Raw genomic sequence first — 24,729 nt, forward strand, 5'->3', positions numbered from 1 at the left:
CGCTTCGGCGGCGTCAGTGTGACGTTGTGCCGCGCGGGAAAGTCGAAAAGGAGGGGCAACAACGGCTTCTCGGCGGGTGAGTGGGGCAGCGGCTGTCTCCTCGAGAGGCCTGGCGCCTCTGCGGCCCGGTCTCTAGGCCCCGGCAGAGCCCGGCCTTTCCTTCTGGGGCTCCGCGCCCCGAACCTCAGCTTCCTCAACTGTCTTGTCGTGGGATGATCCTCCCAGGTACCCCCTTGCGTCGTTAAAATGACGAAGTGAGGAAGGACTTGACCCCTGCCCCCTCCCCGGAGGACCTGGTCCGGGCAAGCCCGTCCGGTCTCCCCGGCTTTCAGGCTTCTCTGGAAGCGGGACCGGTTAGCACGTGTTACGGGCGTGTGCCCTGAAGTCAGGAGGCCCTGACTTGCCTTAGTTTTTCCATCGACAGAATGGCCGGTAATGGTTATAAGTAGTAAACGAGGCAACGGATAAAGAAAACGCTTAACATGACGCTTGGTACATAGTAAATGGTAAATATTATTGGAAGGAACTATTATAATCCAGAGTAAGTGTAGGTGGTAGTTAAGAGGCAGATCCTGGAGCCGGATTGCTAAATTGGAATCCCAGCTCTGCCACTGAATGTGAGAATAATGGTAGCTACCTCAAAAAGTTTCGTGAGGAATAAATGAAGTATCAAATGTAAAGCACTTAAAATAGTTTTTATTAGCTGTTAGTATTTACCTGCCTGCCAGCCATTCTCATTTAGCGAATATTCTCGGAAATTTTTTTTATGCCAGGTACGGTGCTGGGCACTAGGTATACCTGAAATAAAGGACACTGGGTTCATGCTCTCAAGGAGCCCCACAGTCTAGTGCATTGTAAGGGCTCCTACATATACTCTGGAACAGGGAAGCTGGAGTAGTAATCTCCCTTGGGGATAGGAGGAAGATGACATTTGACTGAGTCTTTAAGGAGGAGGAGTAATTTCCAGGCGGATAAGAGCATTTCAGGTGAAAACAACATCTTATGCAAAAGCACTGAAACCAGGAAGGTTCTAGCTTACAAAATAGAACTCACTGTGGTTCAGGCCCTCCTCTACCTCTGGAGGCTCATTTCTCACTCTACATTCTCCCTGTTTCAGTGTTGAGTTTTTCTCTGCCTGGACCACTCTTCTCATACCTCTTCTATTGGCTAACTCTTATTTTAACCCTCAGGTCTCTGCTTAAAAATCACTTTCTCAAAGAGATTATCTCTGAGAAATTGTCCCTGCTTTTCTTCATCACCGCCAACTAGACTAGATTTCCTCATAGCACCCTGCACTTTTTTTTTTTTTTTTTTTGCGGTACGTGGGCCTCTCACTGTTGTGGCCTCTCCCGCTGCAGAGCACAGGCTCCGGACGCGCAGGCTCAGCGGCCATGGCTCACGGGCCCAGGCGCTCCGCGGCATGTGGGCTCTTCCCAGACCGGGGCACGAACTCGTGTCCCCTGCATCGGCAGGCGGACTCCCAACCACTGCACCACCAGGGAAGCCCTGCACTTTTCTTTTATAACTACATCAGGACTACTTGGTACTATATAGTAAACTCCCTGAGGACAGGGATTGTATTTGGTTCACAGTTGTAACCCCAGCACCTAGCACAGTCCCTAGCATATAGTATGGGGTTAATGAGTTAAAGGAGCAGTAGATTGTGGCTAGATGATGAAGGATCTTAAATGTCAGAGAACTGTGGGTTTTATCTTTCAGCAAGAGGGAAACGGTGTGGCTAAAGAGGCAACTAGGTAAACAAGTCTTGAAAACAAGGGAGTTTTGAGCAGATAGAGGAGTTGAAATTTTCTCAGCACCTGGATTTAGATAGCATTTTGCAAAGTCTTTGGTTTTGGATAGTTTTCTTTGAGCTAATAGCTTTAACTTCTCAGAATTTAGCTTCTAACAGGTTATTTCTGTTCTCTGATTTGCAATTTAACTGAAAAAGGCTTTGGTCAAAATGGTTTCCAAAAGAAGACTCCCAACATCTGAGGATAAAGAGAACCTGACAGAAGATGCCTCTAGTAAGTGTCTAGTCATTTGTTGCTTTATTTCCTGTAGCAAATGTGTGAGGCACTAAAAGGTTATAAAGTTCCTGTTTTCAAGTGCTGGAGTCACCAAGGCTTAATGGATGGGGCACACAGAATCTAGCATCAGGAGATTTGGAATGAAATTTCTGCCTCTAATTGCATGTATGACTTTGGGCATGCCCATAGTCTGTGAGTTTCAGTCTCTACATACGTAGGAGGAATCTACATACATAAGAGCTTAACTATTGTACATCCTTTAGGTGCTGGGGCACAAAGATGTGACATAGCCTATACCCTTTATTTTTTATTTTTATTGTTTTTAAAGGATCTCTGGATTGGGTTGTATTTTAAACAAGCTCCCCCACTTCCCACCACTTTTTAAAAAATATTTATTTATTATTATTATTTTTAATTTTTGGCCGCATTGGATCTTAGTTTTGGTACACAGGATCTTCGTTGCAGCATGTGGGATCCTCCTCTGCTGTGTGAGGGCTTCTCTCTAGTTGTGGCACGTGGGCTTCGTAGTTGCAGTGGATGGGCTTAGTTGCCTTTTGGCATGTGGGATCTTAGTTCTCTGACCAGGGATCGAACCCGCGTCTCCTGCATGGGGAGGCAGAATCTTAACCACTGGGCCGCCATGGAAGTCCCTTACCTTTAAAAATCTTATGGTCCTCTTTCCTGCCTTAAAAATGATGATCTAGATAAATGCTATGATGGCGATGTATAAAGGAAAAGTATCATATCAAAGCAAGCACACCAGAGGCAAAGAAAGAGTACAGAAGCTGTCCATGTGAGAATGCAGTTGACAGAAGCCCTAAGAGTTCCAAAGAGAAGAGGTCGATAGTCTTTCATTCATCACACTCATCCACTCTATTAAGGCAATTCTAACGTTGCTTCATTAAGGGAGAAGAGTAGATAATCATACTTAACTTCAGGTACTTTTTGGGTTTTTTTTGTTTTTTTTTTTTATTAAATGTTAAATTCTCTAAAATTGCAAATACTCCTTTTTATTTTTTATTATTATTTTTTTTTGTGGTACGCCGGCCTCTCACTGTTGTGGCCTCTCGCATTGCAGAGCAGAGGCTCCAGACGCGCAGGCTCAGCGGCCATGACTCACGGGCCTAGCCGCTCTGCGGCATGTGGGATCCTCCCAGACCGGGGCACGAACCCGTGTCCCCTGCATCGGCAGGCGGACTCTCAACCACTGCGCCACCAGGGAAGCCCACCTTTTTGTTTTTGTTTGCTTATTTTTTTATTATTTCTTATGGATTGAAAGCCTTGGGATGAAATCAGTCTGGGCTTTGTACTCAAAGATATGATGTAGGAGAACCTGCTGCATTCTTTCTACCTCTATATCCTGATCGTTGGTTCTCAAACTTTGGTGTGCGTCAGGATTTTTACCTGGAGAGCATATTAATAATTCAGATTCCCATGCTCCATCCCTGAAATTTTGATTCTGTAGCTCTGGGACATGACCTAAGAATATGCTTTTAGTAAGCTTCCCAGTGATTCCAACACCGTGGTTTGTAGACCACATGAGACACCCTGACTGCTTTAGAATTTGGCTGGAAAACATTTCTCTGGTCATTCTTGTTAGAAGTGGCACATTTTGAATTCTTCAAATGAAAACTCAGTAAGTGAAAATAATTCAATTTGTTGATTGTTCTATTTGTTTGTTTGCAAGCCATTATTGCTGACACTTGTTAGAGAGAAAATTGCACAGCAGCATCAGTTCCAGTATAGTTCTTCAGGAACCCATCAACTTTCCTCTTAGGGTTATTGTTCTAGGGTTTACGTTTTAACCTTTGCTTTACTATTTGTCACATTCTTGAAAATTTTGTCTACTTTCAGAAGCCAGGAAACAGCCGCTTTCCAAAAAGACAAAGAAATCTCATGTTCATAATGAAGTTGAAGAAAATAACAGTGTCTTTGTAAAGCTTCTTAAGACATCAGGAATTACTCTTAAAACAGGAGAGAATCAGAATCAACTAGGTAATATTTTAATCAAAATCTTTTGTCTGGGTATAGTGAATGGGCTCAGAACTGAATCATGGATTTTCTAGAGAGGCAATGAAGATTAGAAATGGGAACACCATCTGTCTTGAGATAAGGATGAAACTGAAATTGCTTTTTAGAGAATGTTGTTATTCTCTTTGGTACTGATTAATGCATATTAAGTAAGGTATGTCTAATCCTTTTTTTTTTTAAGGAAGAATGTTATGTACTAGTATTACTTTATGTTTTCTTGTGAAAAAATAAATTAATACCTAGAGAGCAATTAAATCTGTGTCAGAATAATTTCAGAAGAAAATTTATAAAGCCATATAAGGCCCTACTTTGCGGGCATAGATTATTCCATCCAGCTAAGGTTTTGGCTTTCTTTATTTTTTAAGAATACTTAGTAGCTATCATTTATAAAAGCTAATTCTGTTTTGCCGTGGGTTTATAAGAGTTGGCTCTGAAATTAGGTTGGAAATATCTTTATTGGTTTCATCAGACAGGAACCTAGGTCTTAGGAAAGTAAAACTCTGGTGGAAGTGTTAAAGACACTGGGGGCCAACGAGTCTTCTTTTCTCATAGCTGTGGATCAAATCATTTTCCAAAGGAAGCTGTTTCAGACTCTGAGGAAACATCCTTCTTATCCCAAAGTATGTATTTTCTCCTTAGTATTTTTGTTTTTGCCAGCAATGCTCTGGAATTGGGAGTTTAAAGACACTAGCATAAAGTTGAATAGGCTTGAATGATTTTAGCTAATCGACAGCAAATGTTAAACTAAAAATCTTACTCTTTTTTTTTTTTTTTTTAATGTCACTAAGATAATAGAAGAATTCGTTAGTGGCTTGGAGTCTTACATTGAGGACCAAAACAGTTTCAGGAACTGCCTTTTGTCTTGTGAACATCTGCAGGATGAGGAAGCCAGGTGTGGAGACGAAGCACTGGACTGTTGCTGAAATTTAGTCTGTTACACTTAACTGGATTGGGAGGTGGGGTTGGGGCAGAATGCGATTTTTTGGAATTTTACTTTTGATTTATAGCTCTCTTTTCCTCAAAGTTTTAACCTAACCTTTAAATTATTAAGTTTATGATAACAAGACTAAGAACCAGAATGTTTTCTAGAATGTGTCTCACCTGTGTTGATACAGTTTCAACTCCACTTGTCTGTGACTTAAAAGCTATCTTCTCATGTTCTGTATTTCTTATCTACCAGGATAGTTTCTCCTTAAAAATTACATAGTTAACCAATTTTACAGAGAAAGGATAATAAAAACATTAAAAGAAAATCAAAATACAAAACCAATCTCTCCTTTTTTTTTTTTTTTTACAGCATGGGCACATCTTACTGTAAGAGCCTCATTAAATTGCTTCTGGGGATTGACATATTACAGGTGAGACTGTACCACTTTTTCTGTGGACATTTAATGGATGTGATTTGTGGTGTATGCCCAAGTGTAAGTGGCTGGAGCACAGGGCAGAGCAGGGTTAATGGGAGAGTTTGGGTTTGCAACAGGTTACCACAGCCCTGTTGCTGACATGAATCTTGTAGGGCAATATCTGTGGCTTTGGACTGAGCTGATAAACCCAATACATCTTGAAGCCTCATTTATCCTGGCGGCCTCTGATTCCTGTTTTGTAAAGCTTCATCCTGTGTGTTCTGAGTACCTTGTATATCTCTGCCATATTCACATCTGCATCATCTCCCATTTAGCTTCGTATTTGCTTATTAACTAGATCTTTCCCTTTTCCTCCTCCTTTCTCTCTTAATTTATTGATTAGACAATCAGTGAGATGTTTTAAACATCTCAAATTATAGAAATGTATATACAATGAAAAGTCTCCCTCCCACCCTGTCCTTCATTTTTCCTCTTTTCTTCTCTTGCACTGTTGATCTTAATTCCTTTTCATTGGAAATCTTGAATATAATTTAGTTAGCTTAAATCTCAGAGCTCTCTTGTTCCTCCAAAGAGAAATCTTTTCTTGCAAACTATTTGATAATCTGTTAAGGCCTGCATTTCATAGGTTAACAATTGTCATCATAATTAATAATGTTTTTGATTATCTGATTATTTTAATGTTGCCTTGATAGTCATTTTGTAATTTTTCAGAGGACAGATTATTGATAAATCTTTGTATTCCAACAGGTTATATTCAAAATATAGGCAGCATTCATGTGGACATACTTTTTTGTTTTTAAATCTTTATTGGAGTATAATTGCTTTACAATGTTGTGTTAGTTTCTGCTGTATAACAAAGTGAATCAGCTATATGTGTATATATATCCCCATATCCCCTCCCTCTTGCGTCTCCCTCCCACCCTCCCTATCCCACCCCTCTAGGTGGTCACAAAGCACTGAGCTGATCTCCCTGTGCTATGCAGCTGCTTCCCACTATTTTATATTTGGTTGTAATATAAGTACATGCCACTCTCTCACTTCATCCCAGCTTACCCTTCCCCCTCCCCGTGTCCTCACATACATTCTCTACCTCTGTGTCTTTATTCCTGTCCTGCCACTAGGTACATTAGAACCATATATATATTTTTTTAGATTCCATATATATGTGTTAGCATACAGTATTTGTTTTTCTGACTGACTTCACTATGAATGACAGACTCTAGGTCCATCCACCTCACTACAAATAACTCAATTTTGTTTCTTTTTATGCCTCATTAATATTCCATTGTATGTATGTGCCGCATCTTCTTTATCCACTCCTCTGTCAGTGGACATTTAGGTTGTTTCCATGTCCTGGCTATTGTAAATACTGCTGCAATGAACATTGTGGTACATGACTCTTTTTGAATTATGGTTTTCTCAGGGTATATGCCCAGTAATGGGATTGCTGGGTCATATGATAGTTCTATTTTTAGTTTTTTAAGGAACCTCCATACTGTTCTCTATATTGGTTGTATCAATTTACATTCCCACCAGGTGGACATTCTTATAATGAGGATTTCAATTAGGCAGGGTTTTTCCTCCAAGAACTCTTGTTGGAGAGAATTACAGCTAATTATACATTTCTGTTGTACATTTCGAGACAATCTCCTAACTCCCTATGTCTTCTTTTTTAGCCTGCCATTATCAACATCTTATTTGAAAAGTTGCCAGAATTTATTTTCAAAAAGTAAGTGGAGTTACTCTGGAATGCTCAAAGTACCCTGGTGTACTTAGGTTTCTCTCTGAAAAGGTTGCTCTGAAGCATCATTGGTATGTCTGAAGATCATATTTATTATGCCTCCAGATTCTTAAATGACTACTGAAGTTTTACTGGGGTGACTTTCTTTGAAATTTCATCTATTTATATGTCCATGTATTCCTAGGATACACACTAAACTGGTAATAGTGGTTGTCTCCCAGGAGTGGAGCCACTTGGCTGGAGTTATATATTCTCTGAATACTGTTCTTTACCTTTTCAATTTTATACTGCATATGAGCTACCATTTTTAAAAATTTACTTTAAGGGAATTTCCTGGCGGTCCAGTGGGTAGGATTCCGGGCTTTCACTCTCTTGGGGCCTGGCTTTGATCCTTGATCGGGGGAACTGAGATCCTGCAAGCTGCGTGCTGTGGCCCCCCCCAAAAAATTCTTTTTTACTTTTCTTTTTTTTATTTCTTTTTTACTTTAAAAAATAACTAAGGGACTTCCCTGGTGGCGCAGTGGCTAAGAATCCGCCTGCCAATGCAGGGGACGTGGGTTCAAGCCCTGGTCCGAGAAGATCCCACATGCCGCAGAGCAACTAAGCCCGTGGGCCACAACTACTGGGCCTGCACTCTAGAGCCCGCCAGCCACAACTACTGAGCCCACGTGCCACAACTACTGAAGCCCGCACACCTAGAGCCCATGCTCCGCAACAAGAGAAGCCACTGCAATGATAAGCCCGCGCACTGCAATGAAGAGTAGCCCCCGCTCACCGTAACTAGAGAAAGCCTGCGTGCAGCAACGAGACCCAATGCAGCCAAAAATAAAAATAAATAAATTTAATTAAAAATAGTAATAATAAAAAAATAAGAGAAAAAAAGAACAGCCTAACAGATAAGTACATAAAGGTCATGAATAGACAATTCATGGAGAAGAAATATGAGAGCATTAAACACTTTTTTTTAATGCTCAAGTTCATTAATAATCAAATACAACAATTTCAAACAATAAATAGAATTTTTTTCCCTCGCAAAGGATCTCCCTTGTTGAGTGCGATGAACAGGCTGCTCATATATCACTGGTAAACATATAAAGCAGTGTAATTACTCTGAAGGGCAGTAGGTTGTGTGTATCAAAACCTAAGATTTTGCATACCCTTTAATGTTCAGCCATGCCTCCAAATTTATCCTAAGGCAATACCTATGAATGAAAACAGTAATGAATAATATTACTGTTTAAAGTAACAAAAATTGTAAACTGAGATATTCAACTATAGGAGATTGGTTAAGTAAATTAGGTATATCCACATAATGCAATATCATGTGGACATTAACAATTATAAAGAGGATTATTTAATACCATGCATTAATTGAAAAAACAGGCTACAAATCAGTATTTACAGTTCCACTCAGTATTTTGTTAAATACATACATACACATTTACATAGATACATATACGCATGTATATCAATGGTGGACCTCTCTGGGAGAGAGGATTTAGGTAATTTTTATTTCCTCCTTTATAATATGTGCTGCTTCTAGGTCTTGTATGTAACAATAGTAAACTTGAAGATTTATCTTTAGAAATTTATGATTTGCCTGAATGGCATGCACTATGCTTTGTGTCCTGGCTAAGTCTTTTTTAGCAGTTAAATTTGTCTATAGTAAACAAAGACTGAGAATGCTGTCAAGAAGAGGAGCTGGAGGTGGTCCAAAAGTTAGATATAGGAGGCTGGGAAGAAGGCAGAGACTGTCATTTTAGGGGAAATAATACTAGAAAGTTATTTATAATAATTTATTATATTAATGATTATTAATAAGTATTGTTATATTAATGATAATACTAATACTGAGCCAACTTCTCTGCATCCATAAATGGTTTTCAGTACTTTGACATAGTCTAAATCTGAAAATCTTCTGTTTCCATAGTGGTAAAAATTACTTGCATTTTTTGGTACTTTATCAAATTGATGTAATTAGTTTTTAACCTCTTATTTTATTTATTTATTTAGTTTTAAACTTTATTTAATTTATTTTTTAATTTATTTTGGCGGCTTTGGGCCTTGTGAGCAGGCGTTCTTTAGTTGCCGCGAGCAGGGGCTACTCTTTGTTGCGGTGCGTGGGCTTCTCATGGCGGTGGCTTCTGTTGCTGCAGAGCACGGGCTCTAGGCGCACACGCTCAGTAGTTGTGGCTCGCGGGCTCTAGAGTGCAGGCTCAGTAGTTGTGGCACACGGGCTTAGTTGCTTTGCGGCATGTGGGACCTTCCCGAGCCAGGGCTCGAACCCGTGTCCCCTGCATTGGCAGGCGGATTCTTAACCACTGCACCACCAGGGAAGTCCCCATTGTTTACCTTTAAAAACAATTTATCTTACTCAATTTGTTAAAGTTTGTTACGTTTATTTTTTTTAATTGTTCATATATTTTAAGAGATACTCTCCAGGCTTTTCTTCCCCTCTCTAAACCCTCCCCAGATATAGCCACTAACAGTTTAGTGCGTCTTCCTCCAGACATCTTTCTCAACATACATAAGCATATGTCTCATGCTTTTTTTGTATTACCTGTGTGTTTAGCACAGTGTGCAACGCATGGTAAGTGTTTAGTAAATGTTAACTGAATGGCTGAAATGTTATATGCAGTATTAATGCTTGCTGCTGTGTAAGTCAGAAAGGCTACTTTCCTGACTTCTCATCCATCCTAACATTCAGCGTGAACAGTGATGGACTCAGCATGCCTCGACTCATCATCAATCAACTGAAGTGGCTTGACAGAGTTGTGGATAGTAAGGTATGTTGGGGACTTTTTCTGTCTCTTGGATTTATAGAGAGTGTGTTTTCCACACTTAACCAAACTTTTGGCATTTGCATGATATTTTTTCCTTTCTAAACAAAGAATTCATATTTTTCTATCCATTATCTTTTTTAGCTTTAATAATTTGAAAACCATGGTTATTTCACCCATTAAATTTCTCTAAAATAAGAAGTGTATCTAATTATGATGACTGGATGTCATTTATTAAATAAATATTTGGAAGGAATTCATTAACTTCTCAAAGTACAGAGATTATTATTATGTTTTATTTCTCAAAAGCAATGAGATCCAAAACCATCCTACTTCACTGCAAATGTGTTACTTTAATTACATATTGAGGAAGATTTCTTTGGGTTTATGTTACTTGTTATTAAGCACCTTGGTAAAGTTGAATCTGTTTTGAGCCTGTTGCTTAAGGCCCATTTCTTTTCAGAGTTCTTAAATCATTCTACTAATTTTTGTCAGACATTCAAAGGCTAAATCTTTATTTGGAAGAACATGAGTTTTGGAATCTCATCTGGGCTGGAATTTTGGGTCTGCCACTTATTAATTGTGTATCTTTGAGCAACACATACCCCCTACATTTTAAAAATGGGAATACAGTTGTGAAGATTAAGTGAAATAAAGACAGTAGAAACGGGAAAAAAAAAAAGCAAAAGAGCCCCCAATTGTTGGACTTCCCTGGTAGTCCAGTGGTTAAGACTCTGCACTCTCCCTGCCAGGGGCCCAGGTTCAATCCCTGGTCGGGGAACTAATGTCTCACAAGCTGCTCGGTGCAGCCAAAAAATTTAAAAAAAAAGAAAGAAAAAAAAGTATTAAATAATATGACATCCAGCTTATTTTTTTTCTATGTACCATCTCATGTGTGAAAATCTCTGGGTCACTTGCCTCTCTGATTTTAGGCTTTGAGCTTGAGTGTGTGTGTAGTTGTCGTACTGTACACAAAATAATTCCAGCTCTACATTTCATGAGTAGGAGGTCTTTCTCTATTCTGGGTAATGTTACAATTCTAATAGTCTCCTCCACTGCAGGATCTCACCACCAAGATCATGCAGCTAATCAGTATTGCTCCAGTGTACCTGCAGCATGACTTTGTCACCAGCCTACCTGAGATCCTAGGGGATTCCCAGCATGCTGATGTGGGGAAAGAACTCAGGTGGGTAAGCACCTCGTTGGCATCTTAAGCAAGACTTCACTTTGGGAGCCTTATCACTGCAGTATAAAAAGAGTAGTAATAATGTGTTTCTTTTTTTTATAAAAGAGGATGATACCCATCTTTCTAGGGTGTGGAATTTGACTTGCTTTTCTAATAATGAGTGGTTTTTTTTGGCTGCATTGTGTTTTTGTTGCTGCGCATGGGCTTTCTCTAGTTGTGGCGAGTGGGGGCTACTCTTCGTTGCGGTGCACGGGCTTCTCATTGCGGTGGCTTCACTTGTTGCTGAGCACAGGCTCTAGGCACGCAGGCTTCAGTAGTTGCAGCACACAGGCTCAGTAGTTGTGGCACATGGGCCCTAGAGTGCACAGGTTTCAGTAGTTGTGGTGCGTGGGCTCAGTAGTTGCAGCATGTGGGCTTAGTGGCTCCACGACGTGGGATCTTCCTGGACCAGTGATCAAACCCGTGTCCTCTGCATTGGCAGGTGGATTCTTAACAACTGCGCCACCAGGGAAGTCCCTGGTTTTTAAATTTTATTTATTTATTTATTTTTGGCTGTGTTGCGTCTTCATTGCAGTGCGTGGGCTTCTCATTGTGGTGGCTTCTCTTCCTGCAGAGTACAGACTCTAGGTGTGCGGGCTTTAGTAGTAGTGGCACGCGGGCTCAGTAGTTGTGGCTTGCGGGCTCTAGAGCGCAGGCTCAGTAGTTGTGGCGTACGGGCTTAGTTGCTCCACGGCATGTGGGATCTTCCCAGACCAGGGCTCGAACCCGTGTCCCCTGCAATGGCAGGCGGATTCTTAACCACTGTGCCACCAGGGAAGCCCCAATGAGTGTATATTTGAGTAGATCCATATACTTTCTTTTCTAATAATGAGTATATATTTGAGTAGACCTGTGTATCTGTCATGAATATGAAGTCTGGCTTAGGATTAGGTGTATAAATTTGGTCTGCAGAGACATAAACATTATTCCTTTGTTTTGTTAACATTTTCTCTATCCAAGGGTGTCCTCCATCTTGACTGCACATCCACATAGTTTGTGGAGATTATTAAACATCAACTTCTTTGGTCCCTAAATGATTCATTCTAATGCACATTGCTGTGTCAGATCTATTGCAGACATCCATTGCTTACTAACGTTTACGTGAAAAATACTAATTGATAGGGCAATAATGAAGAAGAGGAGAACAACATCACTACATAATTTTATTTCTGTTTTAATGCAACCATGTATTTATCCTAGAAGTAGTTAAAAACTTCCAATTTGTTATACCTCCTTTTCTATAGTTGTCTGTAAAGCTGTCTCCAAAAATGTCCAGTGATTTCTTGCTTTTGTGCTTTTGGGCAGGATGCTCCTTCTGTGTATAGCACTGTATATACCCCACTTTGCCTGCTTGTCCTTTTGTATAACCTTTTCTTAGGATCCATCACTGTCCTTCTCTACTGTGTGCTACTGTAGAACCCTACTACTTAACGTCTATCATGTTTATCACACTTCATTGTAATTGTTGTAGGTTTTCTTTTTCCTTTTCTCAGGAAGGATATATACTAAACTCAGTAGTGGTTTCCTCTGAGTAGTGGGGATGATAAGGTAGGGCTTCTTGTTTCTGCTTTGTTTATTGTTTGAATTTTTCAAAATGAGCATTTTTTTTTAAACCAAGAGAATGTTAATGAAACATACTATAAATAGAATTTAATTGGAACTAAGTATATCCTCTCTTCCTATACCTTGAGTGATTTTCCCATCATTATTTGCCCAGCTCTGTTAAAATTTGCACAACTTCTCTCTTTCTCCTATTCACAGTGACCTTCTAACAGAGAATACTTTGCTCACTGTCCCAATCCTGGATGTCCTCTCTAGCCTCCAACTTGAGCCGAAGCTCCTGACTAAGGTAGGGAGGACTCTGCTCTCCAGAAAGAGTGCCAGCTTGCTTGCTTCCCAGAACCAGTGTCAATTAGTCATTGCCTTGGACCAATCGTATATAATGAAAATTTCATTTTGAAACAATGCTGAATGACGTTTGCTCTCTTTTTTCTTTTCAGTGAATTTCATATGCCATACTATGATAGATTAACTGCTCATTTTTAATCAGTGTGTTTTAGTGGAAATCTTCTGTATTGCCTGTATAGTTACCAACTGCTCCCATAAGAATAACAACTTTTTATGCCTTCCTCTAGCCAGTGGAAAATTCAGACTCCAAAATTAAGAGAAGAAGACTTTCATGTTTATCACCTGTCTGTTTTTGAAGAAGCTGTAGCGTTAAAAATTGAAAGCTTGTAATTTGGAAAAAAAAATAAAATGAGACGTTTTTCTTCCAAAATTACAAGTGAGAAAACTGAGTGAGAGAAATAATTTTTCTGATTTTACCTAACGAGTCAGTACTAGATTGAGGCATTAACATGAAAATATGTAAGGTTTTTGTGCTTTTTATGTTTAGGTCCGCCAGTTAGTGATGGGTAAGCTGTCATCTGTCATGTTGGATGATCTACCTATGATCATCAAGTTCATTCTTCATTCCATGAGAGCCACGGATGCACTTGAGGTACCCTACTGTTTCCCAGCACTGTAGGCAGCTAGATCCTAGAGAGTACAGGGGATAGCAGTGGTGCCCTTGTGAAACTCAGAAGTCAAAAAAAGACTAACCTTGAGGAAGATACATCAAGATAAATTATTTAAATTAATCGGTTCAAATTGCTCATCTCTGTCCCGAAACTAATTGATAATGGTGATTAATCCAGCAGGGGAGAGAATGGAGCTACTAGCCAGACTTGTTCTATATAAGCTACTACAGGTTATATTTGCTATTTCAGTGTAATGCCTGAAGGAATTCTGAAATTTTAAAGAGCATGACAGGGACTTCCCTGGTGGTCCAGTGGTTATGAATACACCTTCCAATGCAGGGGACATGGGTTCAATCCCTGTTGGGGAACTAAGATCCCATGTGCCACGGGGCAGCTAAGCCCATGTGCCACAACTGCTGAGCCCACGCACCACAACTAGAAAGCCCATGTGCCACAACTACAGAGCCCGAGTGCCACAACTACAGAGCCCATGCACTCTGGAGCCCGAGCACCACAGCTAGAGAGAAGCCCACACGCCACAACGAAAGATCCTACATGCTGCAACAAAAGATCCTGCATACCACAACTAAGACCTGATGCAACCAAAAATAATAAATTTTTTTTTTTTTTTTTTTTTTTGCGGTACGCGGGCCTCTCACTGTTGTGGCTTCTCCCGTTGCGGAGCACGGGCTCTGGACGCACAGGCTCAGCAGCCATGGCTCACGGGCCCAGCCGCTCTGCGGCATGTGGAATCCTCCCGGACCGGGGCACGAACCCATGTCCCCTGCATCAGCCGGTGGACTCTCAACCACTGCGCCACCAGGGAAGCCCATAAATATTTTAAAAAATAATAAAAAAAGTAAAGAGCATGGCATACTATACTCACATTAGCTATTTTCATCAGCTGCCTTTTTCAAAATGCCTTGTTTAACAATACATTTAATTAAGTAAGTAAAACACTTTATATATTTTTGTCTGTGTCAGGTCTTAGTTGCAGCACATAGGATCTTTCGTTGTGGCACGTGGGCTCTTCTCTTGGGGCACGTGGGCTTCTCTGTGGTTGTGATGCACAGGCTCCAGGGTGTGTGGGCTCAGTAGTTGGGCGCACAGGCTTAGCTGCCCTGTGACATATGGGATCTTACTTCCCTGACCAGAGATCAAACCTGTGTCCCCTGCAATGGAAGGTGGATTCTCAACCACTGGATCACCAGGGAAGTCCTGACATTACATTTAATTTAATAATTCTTCTTCCTCAGTCTTTCAGGAAAATGTTATGGTTTTTCTATTGAAAGAATAGATTGTGCCTATCTGCTGTGAATGAGCAGAACACATAGCTAATATTTATTTGCCGTAGGTAATTTCTGAGCTTCGGGAGAAATTGGATCTGCAGCATTGTATTTTGCCATCGTTGTTGCAGGCTTCTCAAAGCAAGGTGAAAAATAAAGGACAAAAAAGGTATAAACTCATGGAAAGTTATCACTGTTTTTCTCACATAGGCAAGGAAAGTTTTCTGACGTTTATTCTGAATCCCGGACAGAAGATCTTAATACTTAACAACTACAAATAGTGGTAGTAGTATTACAATTGTGTACTACTATACAGTTTTTCAAATCATAATTCTATGTATAAGTATCTGTGTGTGTGTGTGTGTGTGTGTGTGTGTGTGTACGTGTACGTACTCCCTTTGCTCTGCAGATCAATTCCAGATAGACTGCAGTACAGTTTTACTAGTACAGTTTTACTTCAGTGTACACATGAAGTTGTGACTTGTTTTAAGGCACGTGGCTAGTAAGCAGGAACCCAGATCTTACAGGTTCCTCTGTGGTAAGTGGAAGAATGATTTTTTTTTCCCTCTGCTACATGTAGTTCTTCAGGAAATCAAGAAAACAGCGGTCAAGACTGTGTTATTCTTCTCTTTGATGTAATAAAGTCAGCTGTTAGATATGAGAAAATCATTTCAGAAGCCTGGATTAAGGTGAGTGAGATCTTTAAACATTGAGGAAGAAATGGGTGGCAATCAGTGACAGATATGTAAGTAAAGGTAGGTTGAAATAAAAGTCTTAAAAGTCAGTCGAGTAGAAATAATAGATGATGGTTGCCAGATGGGCAGATTGGTTCTCAGATCAGAGAACAGAGCATGCTGAATAAGGCGAAAAATGTTCTTATGTGTTGTAATATTTTTGTAACCCTTGTTTTTGCAGGCAATTGAAAACACCACCTCAGTGTCGGAACACAAGGTACTGTTCATGTACTATGAATTTTAAGTCTTACAGATGTAAAATTAGTGATATTGGCTGGCTTTCCTTCCTGCTGTTTCCTCTGGCTCCTTCCAGTCATCCCTTCTGTGACTTTTGTAGCTGCTCTAATAAACATTAGCTGCCTGAGGAAGATGATCTGAAGGGGTGACTTGCCAGATGGTCTTTATTCTGGCAATAAAATGAAATAAAATATCCATAAGGGGAAATAGTAACATTCCAAGCAGGCATAATGAGTTGCAGTCAAAGAAGCTGAGTCCCCCTCCCATGAGGAGGTGAGAACTAGAGTCGCCTGGGTCATGAGTTAGGTATTCAGGCCCCTCTGTCTGTCTGATTGCCCTTCCTCCCACCACATGGAATTGTCAAGATAGTGGCATTTCATGTTTCACTTTCCTTTACCTGACAGAACTGAATCAAATATTCCATCTACTCTCAGGGCAGTGGTACTGAATCTGTCTTAAATCTGGAGATACTTTCTTCAGTCAAGAAGACAGATGATTGAATTTCTTGTGTACTGATTGGTTCCCTTTAAGGATTTTCTTTAGTTGGAATCTCTTGTTTTGTAGAGTTTTGTTAGTTGGATTATCCAGTTGTTAGATGACTATTTTAAAAGCTGCTGTGATACTGAATGAAACAATGAAAAACTCAATAATTTTTTGTGGTTGCCAGGTTGAGGGTGGGTAGGGAATCAGAACATCTAAGACAACGGTTTTATTATTGCATAACCCTTGACCTCCTGCATAGCTGTTTTTACAGATTTCTGATCATTGTATAAATATAATTTTGTATTCTGATTTTTTTTCTCTTCACATTGTGTCATAAACATTTTGCATGCTTCTGCATTATATTTATTGTCTTTTTTTTTTTTTTCGGCCACGCCATGCCACATGCAGGATCTTCCCCAACCGGGGATTGAACCCATGCCCCCGGATTGGGAGCATGGAGTCTTAACCACTGGACTGCCAGGGCAGTCCTTTCATTGTCATTTTTAATAACTGTATTGTGTTCTGCTATAATCTGTCAGAATTTTGGTGTCTGAGTTGGGCCTTCAGTGAAGGGATGTCTCAAGTAATTTATTGTTTTTGCTTTTATTAATTAGAACATCTAACATTTATTAAAATATCTTTTCTCATTAATTGAGATATAATTGACATTTTATATTAGTTTCAGGTGTACAATGTAATGATCTGTTACTTGTATATATTGCAAAATGATCACCACAATACGTTGTTAATGTCCATCACCATACATAGCTACCATTTTCTTTACTTGTGATGAGAACTTTTAAGGTCTACTCGCTTAGTAACTTTCAGATGTGCAATACAGTATTATTAACTATATTCACCATGCTGTACATTACACCCCCATGACTTATTTATTTTATAACTGAAATGTGTACCTTTTGGCCCCCTTTACCAACTCCCTACCAACTCCCTACCCCTACCTCTGGCAACCACCAATCTGTTCTCTGTATTTGTGAGTTCATTTTTGTTTTAGTTTTTAGATTCCACATATAATTGAAATCATACACTATTTGTCCTTCTCTGTCTGACTTATTTCACTTAGCATAATGCCTTCAGTGTTCATACATGTTGTTGCCAATAGCAAGATTCGTTCTTTTTTATGGTTGAATAATATTCTAGAGAGAGTGTGTGTGTTTATATCACATTTTCTTTATCCATTCCATCAATGGACACTTGGGTTGTTTCCATGTCTTGGCTATTGTAAATAATGTTCTAATGAACATGGGGTGCAGATATCTTTGTGAATTAGTGTTTTTTGTTTTCTTCAGATACGTAGCCAGAAGTGGAATTGCTGGATCTATAGTAGTTCTATTTTTATTTTTTTGAGGAACCACCATACCTTTTTCCGTAGTGGTTGCATCAATTTACATTTCCACCAACAGTGCACAAGGGTTCCCTCTTCTCTACATCCTTGCCAACATATGTTATTTTTTGTCCTTTTGATGATAGCTGTTCTAACAGGTGCAAAGTGATATCTCATTGTGGTTTTGATTTACGTTTCCTTGATGATTAGTTATGTTGAGCATCGTTACATGGAGGTTGGCTATCTGTATGTCTTCTTTGGAAAAATTTCTATTCAGATTCCCTGTCCATCTTTTAATTGGATTGTTTGGTTTTTTCCTTTTGAGTTGTGTGAGTTCCAAGTAATTTGTGTTTTTCTTTTTTGTCTTGCTTGACTTTTTAACTTCTCTGTCTTTCTGTCTCTCTCTCTGTCTCTCTCTCTCTCTCTCTCTCTTTTTTTTTTTTTTTTTGTGGTACGCGGGCCTCTCACTGTTGTGGCCTCTCCTGTCGCGGAGCACAGGCTCCGGACGCGCAGGCTCAGCGGCCATGGCTCACGGGCATGTGGGATCTTCCCGGACCGGGGCACGGCAGGCGGACTCTCAACCACTGCGCCACCAGGGAAGCCCATCTCTCTTTTTTAAAAAATATTTTTCTGTTACTTGACAGCTGTAACTCTTTATTTATTTATTTGGCTATGTCAGGTCTTAGTTGCGGCATGTGGGATCTTTTGTTGCGTTGTGCAGTCTTCTCTCTAGTTTTAGCACACAGGCTCAGTAGTTGCAGCCCTTGGGCTCTCTGGTTGTGGTGTGCAGGCTCAGTAGTTGTGGCGCATGGGCTCTAGAGCGCATTGGGCTCAGTACTTGGCGGCACGCGGGCTTAGTTGCCCTGTGGCATATGGGATCTTAGCTCCCCGACCACAGATCGAACCTGCATCCCCTGCGTTGGACGGCAGATTCTTAACCACTGGACAGCCAGGGAAGTCCCTCTTTTTTTTTTTTAAACATAGGTAATACAAGCTAATTGTGGAGAAAAAAACCCCACAAGTAATCTAAATATGTGTAAAATAAAGTTTACCTCCACTCTCTGTGCCACTCTTCATGGATAATCATTCTTCCAGATTTTTTTCCTATTCATATACAAGTTGTATGTGTGTGCAAGTGCAGGCACACTCACTTTTATACATATTTGTACTTGTATATTGTTTTTACAAAAATAGAATTACTATGATTATTGCAGGTTGCTTTCTTTTGCTTCACAATATGTCGTGAATGTCTGTCAAAAAATATATCTTATCTCATTTTTTAAAATATTTTTTTATTGTTTAATTAAAAAAAATATTTTTGGGGGGCACACCACATGGCATGTAAGATCTGTTTCCTTACCAGGGGTCAAACCCGCGCCCCCTGCATTGGAAGCATGGAGTCTTAACCGCTGGACCACCAGGGAAGTCTCTAGCCTATCTCTCTCTCTCTCTCTTTTTTTTAAATAAATAAATTTATTTATTTATTTATTTATTTTTGCCTGCGATGGGTCTTTGTTGTGGTGCATGGGCTTCTCATTACGGTGGCTTCTCTTGTTGCGGAGCATAGGTTCTATGCGTGAGGGCTTCAGTAGTTGTGGTGCACGGGCTTAGTTGCTCTGCAGCATGTGGGATCTTCCCAGACCAGGGCTCAAACCCGTGTCCCCTGCATTGACAGGCTGATTCTTAACCACTGCGCCACCAGGGAAGTCCCCTATCTCATTTTTAATGGCCATATAATATGCTGAAAATGACCATCATAATTTTTATAATCTTTTTCATATTGACAGACATTTACAGACTCTCCAACTTTTCACAAAGTAATTTTCCTAATAATAATGAAAATTTATAGTGAAGTTGGCAAGTGACTTAATCTTTTTTTCCATAATAAATGTGAAGCTATTCAAAGTTATTTCTGTAATAATACTACTTTTGCTTGTATTCCAATATTTTTTTAAAAGGTACCAGTGGTTAATAGTTGTGGCACTTTATTGCTCTGAAAAATATTTCTGGGTTTTATGAAAACATAGGTACTCCCATGAGAGTATGTTGAGCAAATGAGTATTCTTTGTTTTAATGGGAAAAAGTTGAGAGCTGCTGTTTTGTTGTAGTAAATGTACTGATTTATTAAACTGTTTTCATGTTGTTGCATATTTATTGACAACAGGTTCTTGACCTGGCAATGCTTTTCATCATCTATAGCACCAACACTCAGACAAAGAAGTGCATTGAGAGGGTGCTAAGAAATAAGATTCGATCAGGCTGCTTTCAAGAACAGCTGCTACAGAGTACATTCTATATTCATTACTTGGTAAGTGTCAGAATAAGACAGCATCAGTCTTAAAGTTTTAGAGAGGTCGTTTTAACCTTTCCTACCCAGTGTGGGAATGATGACACCACCAGCTTTGCTGGGTGTAGATGTTTGGCAGGGAGCTCAGTATATTTCAAAACATAGTAGGATTATTACTTACCTTGATTGAGACATTATAATGTTAATCAAATCAAACTAAGATCGGTTTTCATCTTTTTAGCAAAAAAGTCACAAAATTGGTTTATGTTGAACTTACTAGACTCAAACCCCGAATTCTTTTTTTATAGGAAATATTGCAATTCAGGTCTTCTAATGACATATTTATATAACTTTATTTTTAACCTAGAATAGAAAACTTTACAGCTCCCTTATAAAACGTCATCTTAGTTTCAGCCCATTGTTCAAGCCCATTGAGACTTTTGAATCTTAATTTTATGTTAATCATTTTAATTGTCTAGCTGTCTATGATCTGCAACTTTGATAAACTTGCCTTCTGTATCCTTTTTTAAGTAGTTTCTAAAAACCCCTGAGTATAACAGGATCAGAGGAATGCTAATAGAGATGTAATTTTGTATCTATTGAACCATCACTGTTTAGCCATTCAACACTATGACCCTGAGATGATCATTCCTGTTGAAATATAAACCATTTGAATTGGAATTTTATAATCTAGGAATGGTGTTTTCCAGGTGAATATTCAGGATATTAATAGTGTATATAGCTTCTTAGAAAACTGGGTGAACCAGAGGTTTAGGACCTGACTTAGGAACTAATGAGAATATGTAGCTGCGTCTTAAGACTTTATATTTATGGGCTTCCCTGGTGGCACAGTGGTTAAGGATCCACTTGCCAATGCAGGGGACACGGATTCGAGCCCTGGTCCAGGAAGATCCCACATGCCACGGAGCAACTAAGCCCGTGCGCCACAACTATGGAGCTTGTGCTCTAGAACCAGCAAGCCACAGCTACTGAAGCCCTCGTGCCTAAAGCCCGAGCTCCACAGCAAGAGAAGCCACCACAATGAGAAGCCTGTACACCACAACAAAGAGTAGCCTCCGCCCGCTGCAACTAGAGAAAGCCTGTGCGCAGCAACAAAGACCCAATGCAGCCATAGATACGTACATACATACATCATACATACATACATAAATAGACTTTATATTTAGGAATGGATTTAAAGTTTGTATTATTTTATCTTACAGTTCTTTCTGTGCTTATTTCTGCTATGATACATGTTTTGGGCTATAATTTTGCATAGGGCAGAAACCATATATAATTTTTATTGCATTTTCCTCAGTAAAGCATTATACCCATTTCAGTGCTTAATTTAAGATTTTGTTTTAATTGTGATGATATCAGTAAAGAAACTGGACATAACAACTCATTATTTATTCTGGTTCCATTAATGTCCACCTATACTACCTTCTTGGTAGGACATGATCAGTTCTCCTCTTGATGTTCTTTAAAAGAAATCAGTTTAATTAGCATTGAACCTTATAGACTGATTTCAAATCATAACCAAGGCAGAGGAGACCTGCTATATCCCCAGGGAGGCAGTATGATTAAGTGAGGAAATTGGGATTTAGAAGATATGGATTCTAGTTCCAAACTGGGCAGATAGGAGCAGATTACCAGCTATTAGGCTTGTGGTTTAACTTCCTTGAGCTTACAGGTCAATTCTTACCCGTACGTTGAATCTCACTGATCCTGAGAGAAACTCAGAATGGTGAAGGATTATTCTGAGTAAAACAAAGATTAAAGTTCCTTAAGTTAAAATGAGAATTGGGGAGAACTCTGACATCTTAATAGGGTTAGCAATAGCAACTGTAGATGCTGTGATAACTAAGTTTCTCCCACAGCTTCATTTCTCTCTACTCTTCCCTCCTCAAGGTTCTTAAGGATATTTGTCCATCCATTTTGTCACTGGCGCAGAGTTTGTTGCACTCCCTAGACCAGAGCATAATTTTGTTTGGCAGTCTCCTATACAAATATGCATTTAACTTTTTTGACACTTACTGCCAGCAGGTATGTTGAAATGTTTATTTTGGGAAGGAGGGAACAGGGAAAAGGAAAGAAATGCAATTCCAGGTGACTTGCATGTGATCTTATGTTTTTATTTCTTCTTGTTTGGAAGACATTGAAGGAGAAAGAACTCTGAACTGGGAGTTGGGAAAACTTAATTCTAGTCCTAGTGTCAAAATGAGATTGGACTTGAGGATCTAACTCTGTGTTTTGAGCTTTAAAATTCTCTGAGTCTAAAATAAGGTCCAGCTCCAGTCAACTTCAAACAAACATTGGCTTAAAGGGCTGGGGTTATCGTGCAATTTTCAGAGTACAGTAATGGCAGTTTTAAACTTAGCTCTAAATAATCAACTGCCAATTGATCCTGGAGTTGTTCTCTAGAAAAAAGTGTGGTGGAAAAGAAATGAAGGAGAAATGCCTGAGGGCCTAACCCTGTTCCCATGAACACGGGACGCCAAATTTAGTAGCACATATCCAGTCAGGGAGGGCTGTACTTATGGAAAGTGATTATGAAAACAAAGTGTCTTATTTTATATTGTTTATGTATGCTGTACCTTTATTAACAACATTAAAGCACATTTGAATGGAACTTTTAAAAATGAAGACAAAATTTTTTAAATTTAAAACAGAACTATAGACTCAGCTGGCATGAGATAGCTACTGCACTCGAGAAAACCATGTGACTCAGTGTGGAGCAGCAGTATAAAGGAAAGGGAGAATGACATCTAAAACTTTTGGGGGGAATCATCTTAATGTCGTAGAGACAACATCATTACCCATGTTTACTTGAAACATACAAGTCTAACTTATAAAAACCTTTAGCTCCTTGAGTGCTACCTTTTCAGTAAATTTCAATAGATTAAGTACAACCACAACTTAATGGGTAATATTTAACCCATATGAGAAAAAGAAAAAGACTACGCCAGGGAGCAAAATCAGGAGGGTTTAGACAGTGCTCACTGGTAAATTATGGGAAATAAGTGAAGACTGGATGGTAGTGTTGTTAGAGTGACATAATCCTAAACCTCCTGAATCTAACATTAATGAAAACTAGTTAATAGAATTAGATGATGGGATTGGGTGGGTTGGGATTTTAACCAAGTTGAGATTGGAATGGCCTCTGGCATGAACCTCTTTAGATGACCATACCATATTTTAGCTTCACACTGTCCTGTTGACTCTTCTCTGTATAGGAAGTGATTGGTGCCCTGGTGACCCATATCTGCAGTGGGAACGAAGCTGAAGTTGATACTGCATTGGATGTCCTCCTAGATTTGGTAGTTCTAAACCCATCTGCTATGAGGCTGAATGCTGTCTTTGTGAAGGTATTTAGTCCTACCATTGACATACTGAATCATTTTTTTTTCTTGCATATATTTGAGAGGTACCTGATATCTATGTTAGTTAACAGCAATTTATTTTGTACTCTAGATATTGAGCACTGTAATTGGTAGAAGCAGGTGATAATGGAGGTGAGGGTGATGGGGCAAATAATAGAAAAAATAACTCATCTATCTTTGTATTAATTCATTCAGTGAATACTTGTTTTTACCTAACCATGTGCCAGGCTCTATTCTGGGTGCTGTGGATATAAAAGTTAGTCTTTGCCTTTGATGATAGAAAGTAAGACACATAAGTAAGTCACTATAAATACATGATGAATTCTCTAATAACGTGCTGTAGATATACCAGAGCAGGAATAATTAACTGGAGAAGTCTTTAAAGAAGAAATAACATTGGAGTGATTCTTGAAGGATAGAGATTTGACAAGAAAAAGTAAGGGAAGTACATCTAGGCAGAGAACAGTTTGAACAGAAGCAAATTGGCACCACCCACGTCCATGGTGTGCCTGAGGGATGACAGGTAGATTAGCATGGTTGGCGGATAGGATAAGGTGAGCGCTGGTGGGAGATGAGGACATAGGACAGGGCCAGATTATGAAGGATCTTAAATACTATGCTAAAGAGTTGCAACTGTATTTTATGGACAAGAGGGAGCTTGTTACAAGTTATTGTGTTTTTTTTTTAATTCATTTATTTATTTTTAGTGCGTTGGGTCTTCGTTGCTGCACGTGGGCTTTCTCTACTCTTCATTGCTGTGTGTGGGCTTCTCATTGTGGTGGCTTCTCTTGTTGCGGAGCACGGGCTCTAGGCGTGCGGACTTCAGTAGTTGTGGGTCGTGGACTCTAGAGCGCAGGCTCAGTAGCTGTGGCGCACAGGCTTAGTTGCTCTGTGGCATGTGGGATCTTCCCGGACCAGGGATCGAACCCGTGTCCCCTGCATTGGCAGGCGAATTCTTAACCACTGCCCCACCAGGGAAGTCCCTTGTTACAGGTTTATAATGAGGGTTTGACATAATCAAGTCTGGGCTTTGAAAGATAACTATGTAGGCCCTGTTATCCCCATTTTACAGATGAGAAAACTGAGGCTTTGCCCAAGGTCAAAAAGTAAGTAGTTCCCCTGTGACTCTTTCCGTATCTGTAGAGGATGAATAAGTAATTCATGGAGTAGAAGCTGAGAAATAAGGTCAGAGACATAACTTTTGGCAGAATATTGTTTTCACTAAGAAAAAGAGAAGTGTGGAGAAAAAGAATAGGGGGAGGGGCTTCCCTGGTGGTGCAGTGGTTGAGA

At 39.7% G+C, this 24,729-nt stretch overlaps 1 protein-coding gene across 10 annotated transcripts in view; it reads left to right on the top strand.

Moving 5' to 3' along the window:
- Window positions 1–8: 8 nt before the first annotated feature.
- Window positions 9–24,729, top strand: part of FANCD2 (FA complementation group D2) — a 56,792-nt gene continuing 32,071 nt past the window's right edge. For 5 of the 10 annotated variants that reach the window (XR_013830361.1, XM_079935818.1, XM_079935823.1 and 2 more), the window contains exons 1-17: window positions 89–225; window positions 1,949–2,024; window positions 3,882–4,022; window positions 4,611–4,678; window positions 4,847–4,950; window positions 5,356–5,416; window positions 7,099–7,151; window positions 9,871–9,949; window positions 11,005–11,129; window positions 12,930–13,017; window positions 13,564–13,668; window positions 15,042–15,142; window positions 15,554–15,662; window positions 15,889–15,924; window positions 19,934–20,077; window positions 21,968–22,102; window positions 23,293–23,424. Coding sequence is in view for 8 of the 10 variants with exons in the window: in XM_079935818.1 (XP_079791944.1) it covers window positions 1,961–2,024; window positions 3,882–4,022; window positions 4,611–4,678; window positions 4,847–4,950; window positions 5,356–5,416; window positions 7,099–7,151; window positions 9,871–9,949; window positions 11,005–11,129; window positions 12,930–13,017; window positions 13,564–13,668; window positions 15,042–15,142; window positions 15,554–15,662; window positions 15,889–15,924; window positions 19,934–20,077; window positions 21,968–22,102; window positions 23,293–23,424 (1,545 nt within the window). In the remaining 2 variants the exon portion in view is untranslated. The other 5 variants (XR_013830362.1, XM_079935819.1, XM_079935820.1 and 2 more) reach the window with 5 other exon arrangements.

The sequence above is a fragment of the Stenella coeruleoalba genome (assembly GCF_951394435.1).
Source record: "Stenella coeruleoalba genome assembly, chromosome: 10".
NCBI lineage: Eukaryota > Metazoa > Chordata > Mammalia > Artiodactyla > Delphinidae > Stenella > Stenella coeruleoalba.